The sequence below is a fragment of the Toxorhynchites rutilus genome, chromosome 1, assembly GCF_029784135.1.
Source record: "Toxorhynchites rutilus septentrionalis strain SRP chromosome 1, ASM2978413v1, whole genome shotgun sequence".
NCBI lineage: Eukaryota > Metazoa > Arthropoda > Insecta > Diptera > Culicidae > Toxorhynchites > Toxorhynchites rutilus.
In genome coordinates this window covers 153,558,979-153,586,865 of record NC_073744.1, presented here as the reverse complement: position 1 = coordinate 153,586,865, position 27,887 = coordinate 153,558,979, and the positions used below count along the sequence as shown (strand labels likewise).

Genomic DNA, 27,887 nt, shown 5'->3' with positions numbered 1-27,887 from the left:
TTTGTTAATCACATGTCATTTGTTGTAAAAGGTTTCATCAAGCCGCAAGGATTTATTGATTGAACCCATTCTTTCCACACAGCATACCGACGCTTTGGTCCGCTCGGATCCAATCGTTTTGAACACAACGGGTGCCACCGTCGTAAGCATGAGACATGCGGTCGCAACAGCGAGGGTAACAACAACAACATCGCCACCGGCAGGGAAGAAGCCTCCAGGGTTCCACCAGGAGTGGGCCGAGGGTGACGATGACGAAGCACTGGTCCAGATGGAGCAGCTGGACTCCGCCACCAATCGATTGCACTCCTCCGCCTCGTGGTTCCACTCCCAGCTGACAGTCTGGCCGATCTCACGGGAAAGCCAACACGAAATCATCGCTCTGGGGGTATTCGTCGCCCTGCTGACGTTCCTGATTATACTGCTGACTGTTGTGATTTTCATCAAGCGGAAAGCCCTCGAAGCGTCCGAGAAGGAACTGCTGGTCGCTAACGAGGACGGAATGGTGGGAATTTTGCATGTCTAAAACAACGAACACTATACATATATATATATATATTCGTAACTATAACAGTCAATAGCATCTAAGCGTTAGTCTTATAGATAGAGTAGGTTAGGTTCGATGGCTTGATGCTGATTGTTGTTCCTAAATATGCTCAAAACTCTGTGTTTACGATTTTAAGCAATATCAATTCAGTTCGGAACATTTGTCGGGTGAATGTGATTGGTCTTCGACGGTGGGGAACATTGCCGTAGACGACCGTTGTTTGGTTTGAACTAGCGACAACATTTGTCTTCTTGGGCACTATTAGAACTCATGCTACAGAATACTAACGGTTCAAATTAGATGTTTTGTCGGCGTAACTGTCCACTCTTACTCACATTTTATAGCGCGTGAGTGGATCGAAAAAATATCTTTTACAAAATCAGTCGTTTTTTACACGACTAGCTGACCCGGTAAACTTCGTCCCGCCCAAAATTTGTTTTTGTTATCAATACCTTCAAACATTCACGTTTTTACTAAGCGCAAGTTCATGGGTCAAATCGCAGAACTGTTCATTGATGGATCTTCTAATCGACCCTGTTGATTTTACCGTTTACTATAAAATTCCTAGTAATTCTACCAAAACTCAGCATTATAATATCAGATTATTTTCTGACACAATTCTCGTTCAAGATTCTTAACCACTTAACAACCCCTTGTTATGTTAAGTGTTAATGTTTCTCCGTTACATGGAATAAATGTTTGATACTGAAAATATGATAGAATGAAGACAGCCCTAAATCGGACAATTCCTTCCTCGAGTTTTACTCTGATCAACATATTCGGCAATCCATTTTTATTGGTATAGATAGAAGAAGATAAAGATATTTCGTTAGCGCAAACATCAAATGGACTAACAACGCTTGTCACTATGTAATTGTAGAACATATGGGAATTAAATTTTTCGAATTTTCCCTTTTTCCTTCATACTTTTCCGAAAATTTTCAATTGTCATGTTTGATTGGAATATGTTTGGTTGAAATATGTGTAACATTTTTATGGGACCTCCTCTCCACTCCAGAGGAGGGAGGGGTTGCATACCATCATAGAAACATTTCTCATACTAAACAACCCTCACATCCCAAATTGTGCATAAAATATTTATTTTTTTTTAAAATAACCATATAAATTTCAGCTGATATCGTTCGTCGACCTGTCATTCGCTAAACACCCAGGTTTTTTTACGCGGTTACGCAAATTCGATCAGTTAGCGGCAACGTTGATGCTATACCCGTACCAATCCAGGATACCAAAAAAGATCTGGCAGAGATTGTCCGAAAGCTGGACCGCAGCCAGAACGGAATAAGGTTAGATGTCCCGAAATGTTCCTGTTTCTCAAGGATGTTTTTACCCACGGCTTGTCCAGCAGAAAATATCGTTCCCTATTAAGCGTCGTGCACAAATTGCGTAACGCTAAAAGTTAGGTTTTTCGACCCCCTCCCTCCTGCTTATGTAACAAAAAGTAACGCAAGACGAACCCCCTTCCCCTTAAGTTACGTAACGCTAATCTGTACACAAATTCAAAATCGTTTGAAATTTTTTTAGCTTTTTTAAGTAATGAGAATATCAACTTAAAAAAATCAGATATCTGCACAAATCAGAATCAAATGTTCAGACGGAAGTTCTTTATATGCAAGTACCGTTTTGTCTCATATTCCGAACACTTCATCTTTTCATGTAAATTTACTGAATTTACTGAACAACAATAATTGTATAATGAAAACCCTGACAATCTTTGAGATATAGGCTTCATTTTAACATCATTTACAAGTATCGATACAGCCTTTAATTTATATTAATAAGCATTCGCAAAAAAGTGACAGTCAAAACCAATGATAAAAATTTTGCGTTAGGAAATTCTGTAAAAAACAAAAATTGTTAATTTTTCAGTTTTTTTTTTAGTTTTTCCAACTATTTTGTTTGCTCTTTCCATGTTAAGTGCTAGAAGAGGTATGAATCTACACACTTTTTTCAGGCAAATACAGCAATAGTTCACAAAATGGGGTACAAGGACCATCCAATTCTGGAGAAACAGTATGAAAAGACCATTTGTGAACAAATGTCTTCAGTGCAATAAACTACCGAACCAAAACATTTCAACTTAAGAAAATCATAACTCAAAAACGGAAAAACAATCAGATTTTCGATTCCAATTTTCTTGTAGTCAAATGACCAAGAAGGCTCTATTGTATCCGTCAAGTTCATAGAATTTCGAACAAACCGAAAATTAATGCTCTGTTGGGATTGGTGCTTTCAAACCATCTGGTATTTAGTTGAGAAGCACATGGACTGGTATAAATTGATGTTGAATTACACAAATGTAACTACTCCTTCGTTCAATGCAGCAATTCCTGTCGTTATATTTCACTAGCTGCAAAAGGTCCTTCCGTGACGAGCAAACCACTCGGCTTAATATCATACTGATTCCGCTTCGTCGATTTGGGAGTTTGCGGACTTAATATACTCTGGTTTGACGGGATATCCATCGATCGCTAGGTTATTCCACAAATCAGCTAACGATTCCCCTGCATACTAAAAATGTTTTGTTTCCAATTCTGGGTCCCTTGTTTTGAGTTTTTCATCCAAGTGAGATCCCTTATGATCACGAAGAAGTATTTAACCTACCGGGAAAGAGGAACAATCCGACTTTCAACTCAGTTGAATGCACTGCGTGCTGGAGAATTTGTAGCAACTAATATTGCATCAAGATTCAGTTGATTAAAATGATAGATCGCAAATATCTATGACCTTTTCAAAACGAGGGTTCTCGTCTGGTCCTCCATCCACATTAATTATGGCTACTGGCTTGATTATTTTCTGGTACCGAATTATCTCAAATTTAGGCAGCTTGCACACACTTTGAAAATCGAGCCCATAAGAAAATGCGGGCGTGGAATAGTGTCTTTCTGAACAAACTGCAACGTATATTGGAACACTGCATAAAACTACTTCAGCACGATCGAGGCGCCCTAGCTTTATTTTGCATCCTGCGATAACAGACGGAATAAGCTTATGTTTTCCAGCCAGGCAAAATCATGATTCGATAGATTAAGGCGATATTCGAGATGCATTAAGGCAGTATTCTAAAGTAGAAATTTCGAAAAAAAATTAAAAAAAAAATTTCCTTCATTTTTCTGATGTTTAGGCATTCAAGAATATACCCTAGAAATAACGTTTTCGAAAATCCTATTATTTACCGAGTTATAGCCATTTTAGTGATGTGGTTTCTCACCTGTTACGGCCATAACAATTAACTTCTAACGCGTTTTTCTCGAAACAAGTTTTTTCAAACTGGCGTACACGATATCTCAAGTTCTACTGAGCCGATTTGTGCCGTATTTATATGAACACAATTTGTGCGTGTCTCACTATCGGATGAACCAATAAAAAAACAATATTTTTTTTTGACGTAGGACTACGTCTAACCGGAAGATATAGGGGGTGAAATGGAAATCTAGGCACTGAACAAGTAGGAAAAAATACAAGATTTGGAACGCCTCTAACTCGAGCATTTCTCAATAGATCGCAAAGGTTTTTGCATCAATTGATAGGAAATATATCTACGCATCTATCATAACGAATAACATTTCATTTTTCTTGAGATAAATAATTGAATAATTGTGAAATATCAAGCATTGTCCAAATGCACTATGTGCCCATTTTTGATTGGTCCATTTAGTGCTTCTCAAATCGTACTGACCAAAACGGGCAACCAGAGCAGCAGCGAAATACAATGAAGCACGATTGGAAAGGAAAAAGAAAAAATATGAACGAAACATTGGTCGCAGTCTCACACGTGCGAAATTCTCGAGCCAGCCAGTCAGCTTAAAAATCCCCCCTCCGCTGCCGTAACGATCATTCTTTGTGTGGACACCGACTGGACAACATCGTTGCTGGACGGGCTGGACGGCGAGGGATCGAGTGCCTTTCTCAAGGCAAGAGGGCGGAGGTGGTAGCGCTGGAGTAAAGTAGAGTAGAGTTTTCAAAGGGCCTTTCTCAAGGCTAGAGACGAATGAACTGCAAAAGTTTAAAGTCTCTATAATACAATACCTTCCTTCCTTCCGTAACGATCATTCTCATCCAAACCGTACACCACATCGTTTCGCATCACATCACATCAACAAACCAACACAAGCAACCATGTCTGGACATGGCAAAGGAGGAAAAGTGAAGGGAAAGGCAAAATCCCGCTCGAACCGTGTTGATATGGAGTTCCCCGCAAGGGTAGCTAGGCCGAGCGCGTTAGTACCAGTGCACCAGTCCACCTAGCCGGCGTTATATAGTTTCGGCCGCCGAAGTGATTGAGTTAGCTGGCAAAGCTGCTCGCGACGATAAGAAAACCCGCATTCGGAACAGAACACATTCGGTTCGGTGGACATCAAGACAACAGGCAGTTGCAGCGAGTGGCGAGTGGCAAACGCAATCGCAAAACGGCAGCTGGTAGCAGAAGAAAAAAGTTTGTTCTTTATACAATCTGCTTTGGTGGCAAATCCAGAACAAGGCGGCATCGAGGGCGTTCGAATTGTTTTTTTTCAAAACAACGAGTACAAAGTTTTCTAAATTGGAACAATTCCATAAAACACGGCGCTTTTCAGGGCCATTAAACCTTCCAAAAAAGAGTTTACGAAATACAGCTCAATGCTTTCTAAAACAATATCCCAAATAATAATAAAACACAAATTGATTTTTTCATAATTTGCCAGGATATGATGAGTATGTGAATTTGGCAGTTGTTCTGAGCTTATTGATGGTTGGGGACTACCCCGATTATTCAATATTCACCAATTCTTAAATTGCTTCTAGATTGAAAGTACAGTAATTTACAATTAGCTCGACATTTAGCTAATTAGACGGATCAGTATGCGACATATTTAGTTGGACATTTTTGTAAACATAGAGTTCGGAGTCCAAATTATGACCCCACATTGAAAGTCGACACTGTACCACTGTCATCGCAAATATTCAATTACTGGTTAAAATTACCTCCAATCCGACACTGAGTGGGGGTAATGCGACGTGCCATTGAATGTAATTTACTGTACAATATGTCACAAGCTGGATGGGAAGAAATTTTCCAACTGTGAAAGCTGTGGCGAGTGGCAAACGCAATCGCTAAACAGAAAGGTTTAGCCGAACAAGATGGGGATATCGAGTGATAACAAAACAATAAACTCTTTAGATTGGAGTGCTCGAGTTGGCTTGCAAAGCTGCTCACGACAATCAGAAAACACGCATCAAGAACAGAGCAGCTTCGGTTCGGCGCTCATCAAGGCAACAACTAGTTTCAGCGAGTGGCAAACGCAATCGCAAAACGGCAGCAGGTAGAAGAAAGAAAAAGTTTGTTTATACAGACTGCTTTGGTGGCAAAACCAGCCACCGAAAAACACGGCGCTTTTCAGGGCCATTAAACCTTTCAAAGAAGAGTTATTAAAAGTTTTTCACAATACCAATGCATTCTAAAGTGACATAATATGATATATAATATAAACTGATTTTTTTTTGTTTATGCTTGTTCTTGAACTTATTGGTGGTTGGGGTCGTTTAAATTGATCATTCAGTTTTCACAAACCCAAGTATGGTTTCCGAATTAAAAGTGGCTTCAAATTTCAAATTGTATGCAGGATGGCATTAACGAATTTTCTCGGTAGCAAGAACTGCTTTCTTTGGTTGATAACTGATGTTGAAAATTGACTGACGTTACATCTGCATTGCATAGAGAAATAACTAAGGAGCAATACGATGAGCTATGTATTTCCTGCTGCTCTGTTCTTATTTTAAAGGACTTTAATCCGAAGGTCATCCGTCCCAGTATTTACTGTTGGTTTTTCAGAACGCTTATAGCTCGTTTATTTCTCGACAGATCATAGAGTTCGTCTCCAAAACCTCAGTTCTTTTTCATTTTTATTTACTTTGTTTGCGGAGACTACAAATCTTACAATTCATTCGTCTCCGAAACCACAGCTTAAGGTACGGAAATGTGCTCAATAGTGAAATATATGATAGTGAACGAGCTGATGGCCACCTATGCATTCCCTATCACAGCCATCATTTTGATTGTACGATATGTGTATACGCCGAAAGATGCCCGACGTTGATCATTTAATAAGTACAAAGCCTTCAGAAAAAATCAAGAATCAAGTTTGTAAAAAAAAACGCAAAAACACAACACCAAAGGTTCTTTTCAGAACCCCCAACATGTTCATAAACAGTAAACAGTAAACTAATCCATTTTTCAGGTAGATAGGTAGGTATTCACGTAGGAGAAGAAAATAAAACAATATATTTAATATATATATTTAGCAAAAACTGTCCCCTTTGTATAGTCCTACGTCACTCCGGTTATGTCACCGACATTACCCACCCGTCCTTTAATCTCATCATTTTTAAAAAATCGGGAAAAAGGAGAAGAAACGTTAAAAACGGCATTTTTTTCAAATGGCCGCCATTTTGTCAAAAGACATGTTTTGACTTGTCCGAGGTTCATGCGATAGCGGTATCTTTACTGATTCAGAATCTATTCGATTCTTTTGTTTCAGATAACCAGAAGGATTGGAATCGTGTACGCTATGACCCCCCTCACTTTTTACTATTCTAATTATGAATATTTTTTCCGTTCAATTTTTGTTTTATTGTTAAAATATAGATAAACAAATAATGATATAATGAATAGTAAACCCATTCTTTGTTTTATTATTTTCGGAGCTCGAAAGAACGTCCGAATTTCATGCCTCTACGCTTGAATACCTCCTTAAGCTTACTGCCCATTACAACACGTGCCTTATCATCTCAGAATCGAAGTTAGGGGCGCGTGAATTTATGCAGGAATAAAAATGGAATTTTGTTACGTAACGATCACGGCCACCACCCTCACCCCTATGTCACATTAAGTAACGATACCTCGACCTTCCTCACCCTCCTACTCGCGTTACGTAATTTGCGCACGATGCCTTACTTTCATTCAAAATGAATATAAGTCACATGTCTCTTATGAGTGACATGTCTCTTATATGACTTATGAATATAAGTCAAATGTCTCTTATGATGCTGTTATGCATGGAAAAAAACATAATACTGGTTTGTCTTCCACAAAATTCCACTCAAATCACTTAGCTGCTGGACGTCAGCTATTACCGAACACTCAAAAGTGGTGGATATAATGACGAACCTACAATCGACATTGATTGACGGTTTCCGGCGATATGGATTGTATCCGTTAGATCCTGATTTCGTTAATTACTCAGGTTTATTGGAAAATCCAGTGAAGCATGTCCGTTACATTAACGACATTTTACTACTGTAATTGATTCGATTATTGATTTCGACAACATAAAACATTATCAAATCTACTATTTAAAACGATTCATTATTATAACAATTTGATTATTGGTTTTAGGACCACCAATTAACGAAAGTAGTAAAATGATATTTTTGCCGGTTGGAATTAGGACCAAAAGGTGTAGAATGTTTTCCATTATTTTGCATTCTTTGTTTTCCATATTTTCCATCATTTGCATGCATAATATATTCAGCAACGCTCTCATCCGTATGTCTATCAATAGTGGAACGAATAACAAGCAAGTAGCACATTTAAAAACATTATATACGCGTAAACAGTATTTTTAGAGCACACAAACGTTAAATATTGTCTTAGCTGAGTGGTATACTCTGTCCAACTTCTTTAAGACCAGGTGATGATCTTGCTGTTTTGTGAGATTGTAAACAAGCAATCAATTATATTCTAGTGTGTAGGTATTGGTTACTTCCATACACTTCATAATTTTCATATGTGTGTGTGCAAGCGCTGAGCGTAAACGAATGTTTTCTTATTTTCAACTGTCAAGTTTCTATAAGACCAGTTACATTTTCCGTTGTTTCAGTTGTTTTGATCAATTAAATCTGACAAATGCCGAAGGGAAAAGTCCTCACGGAGAGAGAAGAAAGACAAATCGAATGCATTTCACCGAGAAAATGTTGGTATCAGAGAAATTTCTCGTCGGATTGGGCGATCCCCTCGAGTAGTGCTCACTTATTTGGCGAATCCTCAAGGATACGGTAAGAAGGAGAAAGCTCCACGTAAATCGAAGCTATCTGACCGGGATGAGCGGGAAATAGCTAGAACAGTTTCGAATACCTCAAAATCGCATGAGCAAATAAAGCAATACCAATAAGTAAACTAAGAAATGGATTAAAGGCCAATGCTGTTGAAAATCTTAGGGGGGTCCTTGTACGCAGAATCTACACTGAGGGAAAACGGTAAACCACGATTGAAGAGTTCAAGGTCGCAATTTCGGAAAAATGGAAAAATATCGAGAAATCCGTTCAGTAGAATTTGACAAATAGTACTCCTACACGAACTTTCAAGGTTATTAGTCGAAATGGCAAGGTTGCCATTTATTGACATGTAAATCAGCCGATCGTTTCGAATTTTTCATTGATAACACTTATGAATTTTGAAGTGGTTATATAGAAACTAGACAGCTTAAATTATCATACAAGCGAACAACTCTTTTGAATGAAATTGACGTTAAAAATACTTTATTCTAAGCATTCAACAATGTATGAATGTATATTGTTGAAATTCTAACTGATTGTGTTGCAACGAAATAGAACCAGGGAGGTCTTATAGAAGTTGGTCAGAGTGTAGATGGGTACTTTACGGTATAATAATCCCGCGTTCAAACAATTAGTCATATTCACTCCGATTCTACATTTCGATCGACTCGAAAAATTTCTTTCAACTTGATAAACTTCCATTCTGTATTTCGAACAAACTGCAAATCCGACAGAATGCATAATCAAGATGATTATAAGACGGTCGGAGTATCTATTTAGTGTTTCACCATCGGATTTGAATGCAAACTGTTATGATCAAAACAAATTGAAGAACTTCTTGTTTCAAATATATCCTGTCTTCTCTCCATACATGAGTTCGAGGATCGGCAGACTACAAAATCACTTGAATTGTATATAATGATCGCTCATTCTGCAATACCCGATTCAAAAGTATCAATTCCGTTCAATACCAATCGCCAATGATCATTCCAATAGGTTTCAAGGTTTCAAGGATTTATCGTGAAGAACGTATTATTCATGTCTGCTCACAATGTGATGCGGAAATATTCTTCATTTTTGCCAGTTTTCAGACAGTTTATTCACAAGCACACAAACACCATTTAATATATCACGACTCCAATCCGTACAAACTTGCAATGTTCTTGCTTCTGGATCATTCTCACTTTGTCGCGTTTTAAAATAATTCTTCGAATGCATCGAATGATCATCGAATTATCTTCCTGTTTTACATATCTCATTTACCGGTCTTCAAAAAACCACTTACGAAACTAATAGTATCCTGAAGTAGAAAAAAAATTAAGCATACCAAAATAGTTCGAAACAATGGACGCAGTGGTTCTCCCGAATATGTTGAGAACTCGTAAACAAACGTCGACTACTTTAAAAGAACAAACACAAATCGACCATTCTTTGTATGAGGTTATGTTCGCAAATAACGAGACATGTTTATTGTGTAATGTTCTATTTATTTATACTTCAAGTTTACAAGATCCTAATCAAAAAACGAATTCGTATCGTATAGCAATTAAAAAAACACACATTTGTTATTTAGATTTCGACCAAATCTTTACAGATGATTCACAGATTTTTTACGTTCTTCAACTTTCACGATCTTTTGATTTTTAATAAGATTTTCAAGGGGGGTCTCCGTAGCCACATTGGTTGCGTGTTCGCTTAGTAAGCGATCGATCGTGAGTTCAAAACTCAGGGCCCTCATTGGCCATTTTTGTGTTGTTGCAGAATAACTACGTCCACGCAACAAAATCATCAGCGATGAAGATCGATCCACGATCGAAATAAGATCGATTCATCCATACAACTGCGCTCTGCTCTGCAAGACACATCGGGCTGCTGTTCTATAAATAACTCAACAATGCTCAATCAACTGTCTCCGTTGTCCGGTCCAACTGGATAATGGAAGAACAGAAGGAAAACTCTTACGCCTAAATGGCTACTGTGTAAATGTGTACCATATGCAAGGGTATAGAAGGGAATACTCTAACGCCGAAAAAATGACAACTGTGTAATGTGCTAATTACAGTAAAATCTGTTTTTGTGCGGTTAATTTTTGTGCAATTTTTTTTTGTGCGATTTTTTGTACTTATGCGATTTTTTTTGTGCGGTATATGAAAAGAAGTAATTAGCACCATTAGAGTCCTCACACACTGCAGACTTTTTTTCTGCCGACAGTTTGGTCGGGTTAGGTTGCTAGTGCGCACACCGAGCCAACCAAATAGTCGGGTTGGTCAAGAGTGCGCACACTAGTCAACTGTCGGCCGAATATTCTCAAAAGACTGTGTATTTAATTTGTGTTTGACAACGGAGAGGCAAAATCAAAAAGTGATTTTTTTGAGACACTCATCTCAATTTGTAATGAAGTCCATTTGACGGAGAAGAATGCAATGCGATAGTCGAGTCGTAGAATGAGATAGCAACTAAACGCCCGTACGACTGTTGAGTCATGTTGACGGAGAAACTGCTGGAAGGACCCGAAACTCATTTGCAATAGAATACGAATGTGCATTTCTTCATAGTCCCCTGACTATCCTCAGTTGAATATTCAATAGACCAGAGTCCAGATCGAGGATCTGCACGAAGCTGAATCTTCCAGCTGTTCCCCTGGTTTCGGTAACAACATCAACATCTGACTCTTCCATTTGTCAGGGAAGTGGTCATCGTCCAGGCATTTCCGTAGCACCATTTCATACAAATCCCGGAACATTTTGAACACTTTTCTATGCCAACATCGTCTTCAAGTTACATGTTACGAGTTACAAGTTATACATTCATTTGGTCTCTGTAGTTTCTCTACCTCAGGGGTGGATTAAACACCCTCCGACGACGAAGAGAAACGGAGCTGGTATTAAAACAGATCTAGTTGTAGGCTTCTGAGCCGTCCGATCAGTGTGTAATGTGAGCGTTCTTGTGTCTGCTACAAACAATATCCAGGTCTACCAAACGGCAGAGAGCTGACAGGTGTTCTCCTCTCCATCCTAGATTTCTAACGACAAACTCATAGCATAGGTCGCACAGAAGTATTTATTGGGGTTAACGCTCAGTCGGGCGTTCTCGGTGAATCGCCCAAAATTGTCCAAATCCTGCTGAAGCAGATGACAGTCATCGCTGTCTTTCACGGGAAGGGAAATTTTCACATCATATGCGTATATTCGCAAAGGAACGAGAATTGGAGTAACATGTGAAAATTTTCAAAGTAGCGGGAGATAGCCGGACGAAATCGATGCATTGAATAAAGTGGTCAGCGGTTCAACAAGTTCATCCTTGAATTCTTTTAAAGATTTTTCGGGGAATATCTTTGGAATTACCTGAGTCCAGATCCGGCAGACCTTGTTCATCGTCCTTGTGCGGTCCTGTAGATTGAAGAATTGAAGGTACTATGGAGGAGGTTTCTTGAAATACTGCGCAAAGAGTTCGGTGGTCTCCCGTCCAATAGTCGAAGATCGATTATCACCTCCGGAATTCCACTGTTCTGCCGCCTACCATCCACAAACTTCCAAAAAATGTTGGGTTTCCCTTTTCCCATTCTGTATCCCAGTGCACAATGGTCCAGGAGATGCATTTAAATGGAAATTAGCATTTAGAGCTCGATAGTTATTCTCTAGACTATCTGAAAACTGTCTTCGACAAACTTGTTACATACGAGCGCTCATAGAGCGCTCATTTTCATGTTGCCAAAAATAGAGTGACCAACATTTCCGATGAAATAAAAAATCTAACTCTCTTATCTCTATAGAAAAGGGTAAACATAATTCGACAATGTTGTAGTCCCAGTTATATGAGACATCTTTGTAGAACAAAGTTTTTTTTCAATCTCTTGAAATAATCGATATAGCGCCTTTTCTCAAAATTGCCTTAGGGTCACCACGAAAAAAACTGATTTTTGCTCTAACTTTTATATTTCCAATTCTACATACAAACTGTCTTCAAAAGACTTTTAGAACACACTGATACAAAGATTTTGCAATGCAGAACTTGTCAATATCTTAACTTCGCTCAAAGTTATTGATATTTCGTCCCGAAAAATACGCTCTCTTCAATTGCTTGCCATTCTTTCTGGGGCAAACATAAACAAAGTTTATTGGCGGCATTTGAAAGAACAGAGTTCCCTCTGCATAATGTGTGATTTTCAAAGCTATGTCATTTTTCGTGTTTGAGTATACTCAAATTGAAATCATGAGTTTTTGGGTGAAAAACCATCATTAACTTTGAGTTGGATTAGGATATTGACAAATTCTGCACCGCAAAATGTTGGTCTAAAAGTCGTTGAAATTGGCACATTTTCATCACTACCAACGTATTCGCTTCCACCGTTATCTTGGTACACTGGCTATATTCCATACATGTATTCAAGTACTGTACGAACGATCGTTCATCAAAATATTCCTATCCATGTTCCGACACATATCTTCTCGCGGGTCTGTGACGTCACAGATTTAAAAATCTTTCCACCTTTCATCTTCCATCTCGGCTTTGAACTTTGCAGTTCATTCGCCTCTATGTGTGAAATTAGCGGATGAAAGTTCATCGGATAAAAGGTTTTGTTGCGTGCAAGTTTCTGTTCAACGTCTTGCTGGATTTAATTAATAATGAATTATTTCAGTTGAAATAAATTGATTGTTTATCAAGTAACAACCTTCAAAATCATGCTCATTGGATAGATAACTGAATCATTCATCTTTCCACATATTTCATTTTTTTCTTGATCGTGACAGAGAAAAGTTATGGACTGAAACGTGAGCATGGGTCAATATAGGAAAATAGACAGATTTTTGAAAATAAAAAAAAAAATTGTTCGAATAGAGTTAACGAAATTATTCGAAATATTTTACCTATCTTCCATCCACAATTTTATTAATCGGAAAAGGGTCTGAGAAAAGTTATAGACCAAGTTGGATGGGAGAAATTGATTATTTTAAAGAAAATTGAAAAAAGTTATTTGAAAGGACTGAAAACACATTCTCGAGATAGTACTCATTCGATAAAGAATATTTTTATTTATTTTTAGCCAAATTTTCATTGGTCGGAAAAGGGTCTAAGAGAAGTTATAGGCCAAAACCTATACAACTTGTATGGAAGAAATTAATAAATTCAACGAAAATTGAAAAAAGTTATTTGAAAGGACCTAAAACACATGGTCTGGCAGGGTAAAGAAGTAAAAAGTAAAAAGAAAGTCAAAATTTCTATTGTATTGAAATTCTGACTATTTTTCGAATCGTCATGTAATTCACCATAGTATCTATGGTGAAAAACGCACCTTTCACTTTTTAGCGCGCCATTCTCAATAGATTCCAGTTAAAAAATTGAAAAGAATAGTAAAAGTGCATTTTACTATATCCCGATTTCCCATTTCTTCCCGATATTTTTGTCCACTACATCTACATACGTCGAAATACAAATTTCTCTGTAAAATATTCCTTGTAAATCCATGTAAATTTTGCTTAAAAGTGATTTATATCCCATCTTCATGCGTCGATATTCCACGATTTTAAAGCATTTCAAAAATCGCCTAAAAAATCGACTTCGCACTCTGTTCCTTCATTTTTATTTTTTTTCGAGTGTGAAAAAGTTCTATTTCCGTTTTCGTTAAATTTATTAATTTCCCTCCCACAACTTGTATACATTTTGGCCCATACCCTTTCTCTTTTCCGGCCAAAGAAAATTTGGCTGAAGATGAATAAAAGTAATCTCTATCCAATGAGTATTATTTCAAAAATGTCCTTTCAAATAACTTTTTTAAATTTACTTTAAATTGATTGATTTCCCCCATACAAGTTGTATAGGTTTTGGGCTATAACTTTTCTTAAACCCTATTCAGACCAATGGAAATTTTGCTGAAGATAGATAAAAATATTCTATATCGAATAAGTACTATCTTGAGAATGTGTTTTGGGTCCTTTCAAATAACTTTTTTGACGTGGGACTACGTCTAACCGGAATATATGGAGGGTAAAATGAAAACCTAAACACAGAACATGCAGGAAAAAATGAAAGATTTCGAATGCTTATAGCTCGAACATTTCGTACTGGATAGGAGAGATGTTTGCATCACTTGATAGGGAATATTTCTACGCATCTATCGCAACTAACAAAATGTTGGTTTTCATTAGATAAACAATTGAATAACTGTAAAATATTAGGCGTTATCTAAACGCCCTAACTGCATCGTTTTGATTGGCCCGATTTATGGTTTCCCTAACACAGCCATCAAAACCAAGCAGCCTTGGGGAAATCGGCATTGCAAATACTTGAAAGTAGGGGGACTTTTGTTCTCATCGAAAAATGTTCCCTAACACAGACTTTAAAACCAAGCAGTGAAATCGGCATTGCAAACACACGAAAGAGCCTAGAGGCGAGTGAACTGAAAAGTTTAAACCCTCTTGAAGCCAAAAAGAAGAAAAAGAACACACGAAAGTAGGGGGAGCTTTTGTTCCTACCGAAATGTGTTCCCTAATAGAGATTTCTAAACCAAGGTGCCTGGAGAAATCGGTATTTCAAATTCATGCAAGTCGGGGGTATTTTTGTTCCGACTGGAATGTGTTTCCCTAACACAGACTTCAAAACCGAGGTTTCTGGGGAAATCGGCTCTGCAAATAAATGCAAACTGCGAGTACTTTTGTCCTCGCTTGCCTTTGTGCAGAGTGGAATATGTCTGTCCTAACATGATCTTCTAAACTTAGGAACCTGGGAAAATCGTGCAGCCACTAGAAGCGAATGAACTTCCCAGTTTCAAGCAAATTCGAGATTCGAGAAGTATGTACACTTTTGGGATGTAAACTTCAGAGGGAAATGTAAAATAAAATAATCGTTTGATAATTTTTTTTGTCTTTATTGACAAAAAACTTAGGCTGAAACTTAGGCTGGTTCAACAAACGTTTGATAATTCTTCCGTACATATATTTTGTTCTAGTCATCATACCAAACGTAAAAGGTCCGTCATTAAATTTACTTGTAACGAAGAACAATCAATCACAATAAATGAATTGACTTTACACGGCATTTGTTCATTTTTTTCACTCACAGAGCAAATATATTGAACTCAATTGAATTTGGAAACTGTTTCATTCAATCAAGAATTTAATCAATACAAACGAATGATTGCTAAGCTAAGGTAGTTCCACGTGAACCTTGCGGTTATATCATAGATATAACCCACTCATTTTTTCCATTTTCTTTAACATAATTAATTTCTTCCACACAACTTGGCCTATAACTTTTCTCATACCCTTTTTCGATAAATAAAATTGTGACTGGAAGATAGGTAAAATATTTATCTATCGAATAACTTCGATAACTCTATTGGAACAACTTTTTTTGATTTCCAAAATTCTTGAGCTTGAGCTTGAGCTTGGGTAGACTGTACAATTCGTAGTTGCTCTCCGTGATTGACCTGAACCAACCAAATTGCACAAAGAACACACAGAATGACGCTTGGGACTAGCAAATCACTTTTTTTTTATTTCCAAAATTCTGTATATTTTCCTACATTGACCCAGGCTCACGTTTCAGTCTATAAGTTTTCTCTGTCACGATCAAGAAAAAAAATGAATTGTGTGGAAAGATGAATGATTCAATTCTCTATCTAATGAGCATGATTTTGAAGGTTGTTACTTGACAAACAATCAATTTATTTCAACTGAAATAATTCATTATTCATTAAATCCAGCAAGACGTTGAACAGAAACTTGCACGCAAACTTTTAAAATAAATGGATTTGCTTGCTTTCTACCAAAATTTGCAATTTAACGTTTTCGGACATCTTGGTGGTTTGGTTTTTGCATGGTTGAAATATTTCACAGTGAGGCTTATCACATTTAATGTTTTCAATGTCGATACACATCTTTTATATTCACCTCCATACCTCTTCTTAGCATCTGGTAAATGTCTCATTGACAGTCTCGAACTTCTGTCTGTATGAACAAATTCTCAAATTATTAAAAAATTTCACATTTGAAATGAATCTCTAGATGTGTTCATATATTTTACACTCCAAACGATGGAGGCTAAACACCGCACCGTCATATATTTTTTAACATAAACAGCCCTTCCGACTAGGGTTACCATATGCTACATACCACAAAAGAGTACATACTTGTATTTCTGAAATAGAGTACAAAAGAGTACATTTTTTTCTCAACAAAAAAATACGTGTTTTTGGATACAACATATATCTTTATTCTGTCAAGTTAAACACCTTCTTCTTTTCTTAAAGAAAAAAAAACAAAGCATTACTGCTTATACTTATTTGAACTCCTCACACAACCTAACAACAACGAGTCAGTTTCAATCATTTCATAGAAATGGACACAGTCAATTTGGTAATTAAAGTTTACCATTATTAATGCTTCGACACATTTGGGGAGCAAACGATTTCTATCATCAGACCAGAAGCTATTCATAAAACTGAATAAGCGCTCGACTGTGGCATTATGACTGGGAATGGCAAACAAGAACTGAGCGATTTTTAACAGTTCTGTGCTCGAACTTGGAACGATGGTTTGAAAATAAGTGGTACATTTATGAACGACATGTAAATCTTTGAATTTCTCATCATCAGCATTGGATTGAAAAAATGAAAAAAGATTCGACACCTGATCGAACAAGGCACTTTCATCAATTTCGATCCCCTTTTCATATAGGTATTCCAAGCTTTCTTCAACAATGTCCCATTTAGGTAGTTTATCTAACAGCATCCAGCGAAAGACTTTTACTTCATCGAAGTGACGAGTCCATTTGTCTAAATAATCTAGACAGTTTTTATACACCTCAATAAACGACTTTTTGATTCTATCTGAACGCTTCGAATCAAGACTGCCTCGAAAAATTTTCTTTACTTGAAGAGGAATGAACTGCTGAGTGTACCTATCCGAAAGTTGTTTGCGCACGCTGTCGACTGTACAAACCGTTTCGATTAAGCTGTTGTCTGCCGCTTCAATATTCTTTATGTTATTATAAAACATTGACATTAATGAATGGACAAACCATAGATACGTTTCATTTATGTCATCTTCAAAAAAAATCTCCAGGAGCTTCGGAGGACTGTCAATTGATTTGAAATAACTTTTTAGAGCTGCGTACAAATGAAGTATACGCTCAAAGGTGGGCATAAGGGAAAGCCATCGTGTTTTCGAATGCTTCAACACCTTTTTATACTCGGTGCCCACAAATGAACAGAACTTCTTCAGCTCTTCCGTATGAATTGTATATACGGAAAAATATCCATAAATTTTCAAAACCAGAGCCTCAATATCCACATCCAAACGATCGAATCCATGACGAGCGGTGTTATGCAGCAAATGTGCAGGGCAACCCACCCCCACAAGTTCTCGTTGAGCGGCTTGTTTCATATGGTGAAACACATTATGTTCTCCTCGGCGACCAACCCCACCGAAATTAGTATTTCAGCTATCACCACCAAATGCAACACACTTTCGAAGCAGTTCATGTTTCACCAGATTTTCTATTAATAGCTCGGAGATATGGATCGAGGTTTCGTTTTCCAATTACTCAAACGACAACAGCACATGTTGGATCCCCTTTTCACAATGAAAATACTGAACGAGAACGGGGAACATTTTGATCGCCCCATGATTGCTTCCATCCGTACTTACTCCGATGAAAGGAACGGCCAGCCTTCGCATCTCCTCCAAACGTAGTTTGATTGATTGTAGTCCCAGAACGTCATTGATTATAGCCTCAGTCTTAGTTCTTGCACATGCAAATTTGCCGGCAATCTCTGAATCAGGAAACACTTTCTTGAACAGCTTACTTCCGCAATCACAGCTCAGGTAGCTATAGTTGTGCTGAACGGCATGGAATGCCATTGTGGCTTCAGCAGCCAATATTTTTAACTCGAGCGGGGACTTTTGTACCACCAGTAGTTGCGAAAATTTTCGAGACGAACCTGCTGCTCTGATATTTAACTAGTGCTTTTTTGATGCTAAATGCTGAGTTAGATCAGTTCGTCCTTTGTTTGCGATGGAAATTTTCTTCTGGCAGACCTCACAAAAGACATCAGTTTCGTCCGAAGTTGGTTTGAATTGCGGGAATTCCTTTTGCAGAGCATCAGAAAATTTATTCTTCCGGCGGGACATGATGAAGCTAAAATAGGCAATGAAATTTGGTTTCACAACGAATATGATCCTACAGAATACTTACCGATTAAACGATTGTACAACAATAGTGCAAGGAGATAGTTTCGGATAAATTTCAATTATTTCACTTCGGTATTCAGCGAAAAAGAAAGCAGGCAGGCGAACGATAGCTAAAAACCAATAAACATAAGAACAACATTCCGAAGAAGCGCAATCATGAACTGTCAGACTGTGGGTGCGAGAATGGTTTTTATTACACGTTCGGGGGGAAGGGCAAGTGAATGTTTGTTTTGGAATGAAATGTACTACTGCAAAATGTATATGTACAGTTCAATTCAAAAACAATTCGTTTATAACAATTTTTTTTAATTTTGAAACTTGACGGTCAAAAAGAGTACATTTGGGCTTATTTTGCAAAAAGAAGAGTACACTCAATTTTTTATTGGAAAAGAGTACATGTACTCTAAGAAGGGTACGGATGGTATCCCTACTCCCGACAAATGTATTCCGAATCTTGAATTGTTAACATGTGAAAGTACAAAAGCAAGCAGCAGCAGAGAGTTCAACATTTACCGGTGAGAGAGAAAAAAAAACGAAACACCACAAAATCTGTTGCGTCCCTTCGAGAGGAATAACAGAATAGCATTTAATAAGATAAACGCTCAAAATTATCAACTTATTAACCAAGCTCAAGTGAGGAAACAATCAAGGAAAAATGTAAATTCAGATAATTATTCGTACTCTAGCGCGCACACACACACATACTATCACTTTTCTCCTCCTCCGCATCATCTCTTCCCAAGCTTTTTCTGGTACTTCTTTTTCTTCAATTATGATAAAATCACCCAATTATGATAAAATAATTCGTCTATAACAGAGCATAAACGGATTTGGAGGAGATTCGTTTCAACCCATTCTCCATTCTATCTCCATCCGATGGGAAGAGTCTAGACCACAGAATGAGATAAAATAAAAGAAAACCATCTTCTCAAGTAGCATGACACACAGAGACAGGCGAATTGGCAACGAAAACACAGAACACAAAAAAACGCTCTAGAATAAGCCACAAATCACACAGAGAGGGCGCTGCAAAGAAGAATGAAGAGAAACCAGCAGTGATCGAATCCGATAATAATTGAATAAAATTGTAATAAATTATGTAAATCATCGAATCTTGATTAGCTTCTCCCAGCCTCCTCTCAGCATCTTTGTCTGTGTGACGCTCACTCAAAAATCATCTGCCGGACTCATTCTCTGCGCTTGCTGTGTGTGTGTACACAACGCACTCTAGCGGTGACCTTGGATGAAAACAAAAAAATCATAATTTAGGCTGCAATCGACCGACCGATCGACCGGCGAATCTATCCCATCGTCGTTGGGCGACAAATTTGCGGCCAGTCGTCGTACGAAATGTGATACATTTTATCACATATTTATTCATTCGAGAACATAAATTCAATTTCAATATCGAATAATTAAAACAAAAAGGCAGTCAACAAGCGCTATCACATCCCAAACCAGAAACCGCAGCTGAGTAAGAGTTTGAAGAAAAGAAATCGATTGAAATTATTGAACGAAAAAAAAAGCGTCTCTCGGAGAGGAATTACCTAAATTATAGTGGTTAGTTGTTAATGTGGCTCGAATCGGGTTCTGGGAAGAAGCTCAACAAAAGTTGATCTGGACCCAAGTGGACCATTAGGATTGGTGGTGGAAAACAGAGCGCGGACGGTTTCGAAGAAGGGTAGGAATTATGGAACACACATTCAAAATTATGAAGCGAAGTAATTGGAAGGAAAAGGAAGCGAACGCCGGGTAATCAGAGAAGAAACCAAATCGATTGCATAATTACGCTAGAATAACTAACTTTTCGGTTTTCGTCCCGATGGTCGGCAGTCCCGGGAATGGGTTTAATGACGACGACTGTCTGTTTGATTCTCAAAGAGCCGTATGATGGTTGTACCCCCACTTAGGTAATTATAGATATCGAAAGTTGAAGCGAAAACAGAATGAAAGTAATAATAGAATAAGGGAAAAAAACGAGGGAGGGGAAATGAACTAAAAGTAATAAGAAGTTTGATCAACGTTACTGCTAAACTGTAAATTGTAAAAAGACTGATTCTTTATTTAAATAAAATCTCAATATCAAGCTAGTGATTTCAACGGAGATTGTATTCATTTCTTTTTTGATGACATGCAATATATATTCATAATTTACAGAGCGTCAACATCAAGGAGCGGAACTTCCAACGCGTCTTCAGCTATTCTCAAACTCGACTCAAATTCAACACAATAAGGTAAGAAGGATCGTGGAAATTACAGGGTATGTAAGAAAAACTGTCACTCATAGTGATTAGCGAACAGATAACATTTGCATTTAAAAAATGAACAATTTTCGGCTGGCGAAAAAAAAAACTACAAACAATAACTAAATGAGGAATTTCCCATAAAACATAAATTCATTGACCATTTTACAAAAATATTTCGACGTCATGTCGGCCTTCCGACCTTCCGTTTACTGGCCAGAACTTATTGTCCAGGAAATTATAGATACCTTAACGGGCGTATCCGGCGAATCCGACGGAATCAAAGCATCAAGTGCGATGTCCACTTTCTTTGCATCAGGATGGTGCTCCCAGTACACACAGTACATGGAGCGCAGTTGCTTTAGGCCTCCTACACATTGGGCAACCGCAACTCGATCTATGTTGGCGATGTCAATCGCATCTTCAACTCAGCTCTGCACATTGAGGCAACTCTAACGTGATGAAATCGTAAAGTTTTCATCTGTCATAATAAACTGGAAGTGATGCCGTTCCTTTAACTACTGAAAAAAATCATATGAAAAGCAATTTATGAAATATGTTTTTGAGCTTGAGCTTGAGCTTGGGTAGACTGTACAATTCATAGTTGTTCTCCGTGATTGACCTGAACCACCCAAATTGCACAAAGAACACACAGAATGACGCTTGGGACTAGCAAATCATTCTCGTTGTGCAATTTTTGGTGATTCGAGCTTTAAATAGTCAATAACGGCGCTGGCCACGTCCTCACAGTCACCAGGGGAGAGAAGGAATGTTAGTATGATATTCGCCGCCCGAAGGCCAGAAGGGTCGCCTCTATAGCGTGGTTCCCTAGCGTTTATCATGGAAGGGATAGTTGTTAGTGGGAATGGTTAAGAAAAATCAGGATTCACTGCGGTAAGTGATGTGATTATCTAAGCGCGAACTCTTGACCACTCGATGAATTAGAATTCCGAAAATCATCCATTAATTTTGAGTTATCCAACGCACACACTCACTATATAAATCCAATCGCGACAAAGGAAAGCCATACTTGGGCAATCTGAGAAGGTCCGAAAGGGCTTCTCTAAGATGAACTGGAGCAACGATATCTTATTCAACGCGTGTACCCCTCGTATAACTCCAATCACTGCGAAGAAAGTCTATCTTTAGGCGACCTGAGAAGGTACCAGAGAGAACTCTCCTGAAATTTTCAACGCGCGTATTTCTTATATGAATCCAATTGTGATGACAGACAGCCATCTCCGTGAAACCTGAATAGGACACCGAGAGAACCCGTCCCAAACAAACAGGAGCGGCAGCAATTTATGAAAAATGTTTTTGAAAAAATTCAACTTTACATGAGATTTTTCTTAACATTAGCGAAATTAGAAAACAAAAGTATTAAATCTTACAAATAGCATCACGTTGAATGTATGCGCAACTTTTCGCAACTCTACAATGGAATCAGAACAGAACTTTTGAAATACAATTTGCACTATAACAGAAAAATCTGTTTGTATGGCATTCTTGGAAGTACTTTTTCCGAAAGTGCTACAACCCGAGATGCCAGGTTTAAAGACATGTCCTCATCTTGAAGCGTTATGAAATATGTGAAGACATTTCAGTATAATAGTGTATGTGGATTTTTGGGAGATATCATTTTCATAAAATTGGCCGAAAAAAGAAGTAAGGCTTTTGTCTCAGTGTCATCCGCTCGCTTTTTATCAGTGTCACTTTTTTACTTTCATCCTTAGTAATCAATGAAGACTTTTATCTAGGTGTCACTCACTCACTTGTTTTCACGACCACTTCACAACCGAAGGTTTTCCGGTCACGTTAATTAGCCAAAACTTCAAAACTGAAATAAACATATTGAGTTATCTATGAGAAATGAGATTTATCCATTCTATTTTTTGTGCATTTAAATCTTCGTATAGCCCACCTTCATAGAAAATTTATGGCAGTTCCGTTTTTGAGGAAGAATTGGGACAGTATTCACTCAATTAACGGTTTAGCAAGTCAATTCACAAAATTTAGCTCGTGGTTGCGCAATATACATATTTGTTCACATTTATTGAAATTAACTTTCAAACCTCGAGGTAAGTTTAATGAATGCTCTATATATAATAATTATTATAAACCTTGAACAACCTATTAAGCATTGTTCAAAATTAAGTAATGCATTTTAGTTTCCTTCAATATGATTGTGAAGATATTTGAAGACATTTTTTCGTACCAGGTGAAAACATCTGAAAAAATCACCTGGCATCCATGATTCAAACTCAACGAACGCAGGAATCGAAATGTCAACAGCAATGTAACGAAAAGGTTGCCGACATACATCGTTGGTCCTACCTATGTTGACAGTTGCCTAGTGTGTATGCTCCCATTTGTGTTTACACCACGGCTTACAGAGACAAGGCCAGTTCTTTAGCGAGTAAACATTTTTTTTGATGACGTCATCCGAGTCGTCTGTGTAAACAGTCGCCAGTTGTATTTTGTTTTCCGACTTACGCGTAAATGTTCCTGAAATGAAAAATCGAAAATGGTTCAATGCGCTGAGAGCGGGTGTATAAATTATGAAAATGACATTATCGGGACAAAAAAGAGATTCTTTTGCTTTCCGAAAAACCGAGAATTATGTTCTTTGTGGATAAATGTTTTATCAAATTATTCATGGTGTTAAATATAATCAACTAATTATCAACGCACAAACTTGCAAAGCACGAAAAATAAAAAATAAGAACACATTGTTTACTTCAACGACTCAGATGACGTCACTAAAAAATGACTGATCCGGAGTAGCTAGCCTTGTCTCTGTAAGCCGTGTGTTTACACATGCTCTCAACTTTTTTGATATATTCGTTAAGTTGCTTTCCAACATAAGTTGCCTAGTGTGTAGATGGCCTTACTGTTTTCGCCATAACTTCCGCAGTTTTTGTTTGAAAATCCATGGGTTACTATGAGTGACGATGCTCATGTGGACTCATCACCAGGAGTTAATTACAGGGGTTAGACATCAATTGAATATAGGCTACTCAAAATCAAAATCAATATGGCGTCATTTGTTTACCAACATATCATTTGCGAGGATTGAAATCGTTAAAATCACGGAGATAGTAAAAATAAAGAAAAATGCGCTGCTTTATTTCTAACTGCATGAGCGATTTTCATATTCCGGTTTCACATGGAGGTGTTCACATTTAACATGGAGTTTAAAGTTAGCCACTATTCGACTATATAACCGGACCGAGTTGTAAACAACAGTAATTGACAGAACCAAAATGTCAGTGAACCGCAGCAATATTGGGTATACTGGCAATATGAGGGATTTGACGTTTTAGACATACCCTGGTTAATTATGTATACATTAGGTCGCATGAATAAAAAAAAGTATTTACTTATTCTGTCCGTTTCCAAGAAAAGTAAACTTTCCTAGTATTTACTAGAATCCGTATGAATAAAAGTTTACTTTACTAATTTCATTTAAACGCATGTTCGAATTCGAACATAGTTTTTACTTTGTCAAACATCTGTCAACTGATTGTTTAGGTTTGGTTTCAAAAAGTGTTTTTTGGACAAAGCATGTATTCGCGATGACAAAGGAATAGTGTCGACGGCTGGTGGCGACTTTCAATTAGGGACCATAGTTTGGGTCCCAATCTCGTTAGTGTAATACCTTTCAGATTAGAAGTCACGAAGCCAGTTATCAAATGTTAAAATTTTAATGAAAATTTTTACATCATGTTATTTAAGTACTTGTAACACTCATTTCTGACTTTTATTCAACAATTTGTATATACATTTCCAACATTGTTACCGAAACTTTTCATTATAATATATCTCTTGGTATTACCTAGCTTAGAAAACATTATATGCAAAAACAATCGAGTGGATTCAAATCAGGAGAAGACGTTAGTCACTCTTTCGATGAAATAAAATCTCAAAAATGTTTCTGAGTGGCTTTTGACTGATGTGAGAGTACAGGGTGTTGTTGAAAGCAGTAGAGTTGGTTCTTCTAGTGTTGTTTGGCCAAGAGATACACGCGGATCTTGAAAACATTATGAATAACGTCGTTTTGATTTTAACATTGGTTTCAATCAATAGGAGGGGTAATTTACAATTTTAAGAAAACATACGAAAACTATCAATCGGGAGATATTTAGAAAACTTTGGATGGCCTGATTATCCCGTCAAATCTCTGAAAGAGGATCCCACAAATCGCGTTCGTTACAATTTCTTTGAACTCTATGTATCTTCTGCTTGTCACTGAGACCATGAATGAGACTATATTAACTATAAAACTATTCCATAATTTTAGATGACAATTTAATTAAAAATGTTGTCCTACGTCAAAAAAAACTTGCCAAAAAAGTGCAAAGTGTGCATTCTAATCGAAGCCTTTTGAATTCGACCGATCCGCAATTTGACGTGGAAATACTCACATGAACAATTTTACTTAAGGTAAGGTATTCTAGTCTAGAAATTTGAAAAACCTCGATTTTTTTTCTTAATATTTCTGAAATTTAGACCTTCAAGAATATTCCCTAGAAAGAACTTTTCAAAAATTCCAATATTTCCCGAATTATAGCCATACAAGCGGTATCTAATCTAATACGGCATTGATACAAAACTTCAAACGCGTTTTTGCTCGAAACTATTCTTTTTGAAGCTGGTGTACACGATATATCAAGTACTACTGAACGATTTCATTCCAAATTTGATGTAAATAAATCATTATACATCTCTCTATCACATGAGTCAATAGGAAAAATAGTAATTTTTAATTTTACAATTAAAAAACATAAATCGTCTTAAAAACGTGTTAAAAAGCAAATTTTGTTTCCAAACAGCCCCTTTTTTGTCAATAATCAATTTTCTTTCAAAACGATTCATACTATAACGGCATCATCACTGATTCAGAATCTGTTGTTTTTCCCATCATTTATTTAATTAGGCTCAAGTGAATAAAGAGCCATCATCTAGCTGTACATTTTTAATATTAAGTTTAAATATATCATAACTACATAATTATTAACTTAAGAAGTTGTTTATTGTTTGTTTTTGATAAACAACAATTCCAACAATGAATTACAACAAGTTCATAACTCGTGAATCATCCAATGTTCTCAATCAGTTGAACCAGTCTATTAAATAGTGCTTCAAACCAAGTTGCGGCATGCTAAAAATTGTAATATAATATATTCATATTCATGCCACGGTCGACTGATTTTTTATAAATGATGGGTATTCCTGTAGGAATAGCCAACTGTTACAATGTTTTTGGAAACGGAATCAAACGGTTCCGGAGTCACGCCTGCATTAAAAAAAAAGGATAAATTTTACCAATTTTTCATGCGTTCACCTGGTGTTGAAACCACTTGTGCATCGTCAATCATAGTAACCCATGAGATTTCAAACAACATTTGACAGCGCTATCAGTAGATCTGTGGAAGTTATGGTGAAAACAGTAAAGCAACTAAGCTCCATGGATAGTGCGTACTGGGAGCTTCATCCCGCTGCGAAGAAAGGGGGCAGTCAAGTACTTTGAGTCCACCGGAAATACTGGATACTCCCGTTCTGGTATCTGTTGAGCATTGAACGGAAGCCTGGTTCCGCTCGTCCGTAAAATGCCGCTGAAGCTAAAGCAGAAGACGAAGGGAAAGGTGGCTACATCGTCCCAGGCTTTGGGCCGTTCGGGACCTGCGGTGAATGGGAGAGCACAAAGTGCCTGCCGGAAGTTGCCTGCCTCATCCAAAAATATCAAAAATACCTGGCATCCACTCATTACGCGAAGAAGTCGCTGGATGAGATGAACCGCTTGAATACAGATGTCGTTCCGAAGTCCGCCAACCTCCGAATGTTTCCCAGCTGCGTCTCATCAGAGGATCTGAGAAAACCTGAAGTGAATGGCCCACTCCATCTCGTCCGTTGCGGAAACGGACGAGATCCTAATAAATGAAACTAAGAAAGAACTGAAAAAATGCCAACAAGTATGTTTTCAACAGCAACGGCGAAAGTTCCGGTCAACTACCAGAAGGCCGTGGAATATGTTTGTAACATGGTCAATAAAATTATGTTCCATGGGGAATTTGTTATATATCACTGCGCATCAAGCGCACGTTAAGCGTTCGCTCGGAATGCAAATGCAGCGTTCGTTCGACGGACGTTTGCGAAGAAGGGAACATTGCGATTTGAGCTTCAATAATTTTCAACCCGATAAATTTCCAATTCGCGATTTCAAATCGAGCTAGCGAGCAGACAACAGTTTTTTTCAATGCTTACATCCCACACAGAGGTTTTCTCCGATTCAAAGAAGGAATGAAAGATATCGCAAACAGCAGTGCAATTTTTGTGTGGTGGAGGGTGCATCTGTATTTTTACATCACACGCACACAATGTTGTTGTTTTTATGCAATTTACGCTATGTTGATTGAAGTTCAAGGCTGGCTCAATTATATACAGTCTTCAATTTCTTCTCACTGTACATAATCGAATAAAAAAAACTTTTTTTTTTGTTCCGTATACTTAAATGTTTTATTTTTAAAATATAAAAGAAGAATTCAATTTTTGATTCATCCTCTTAAGGCCAGAAAATAGATTTTTATATTAAAAAGTACATACATTCGGAATCTTTCATATTTGATGAAAAAGAAATCCTTCTATGCCTATGTTCGAATTTCAACAATGACCAAGTTATTGAACTACTTTTTTGTTCGGCGCTCTGTTCGCTTTTAACTGGTTCTACTTCAAAAAGTACGCTGCGTAGGAAGATTCTGTTACTCTTAGTAGTCTTAGCTTATAAGATGTAACTACAAATTTTATCCCAAAAATCCACAACAAACTTAATTATTTCTGTCAACCAAATTAAAGCTCCCTAAC

The 27,887-nt window shown here is 37.4% G+C and overlaps 1 protein-coding gene across 1 annotated transcript in view; it reads left to right on the top strand.

Moving 5' to 3' along the window:
- The window catches only part of LOC129766812 (transmembrane protein fend-like), a 245,423-nt gene extending 224,554 nt beyond the window's left edge, over window positions 1–20,869 (top strand). The window contains exon 4 of the mRNA XM_055767431.1: window positions 83–20,869. Coding sequence (XP_055623406.1) covers window positions 83–523 — 441 coding nt within the window. The 3' untranslated portion in view covers window positions 524–20,869. The remainder of the gene's footprint in view (window positions 1–82) is intronic.
- Window positions 20,870–27,887: the final 7,018 nt, after the last annotated feature.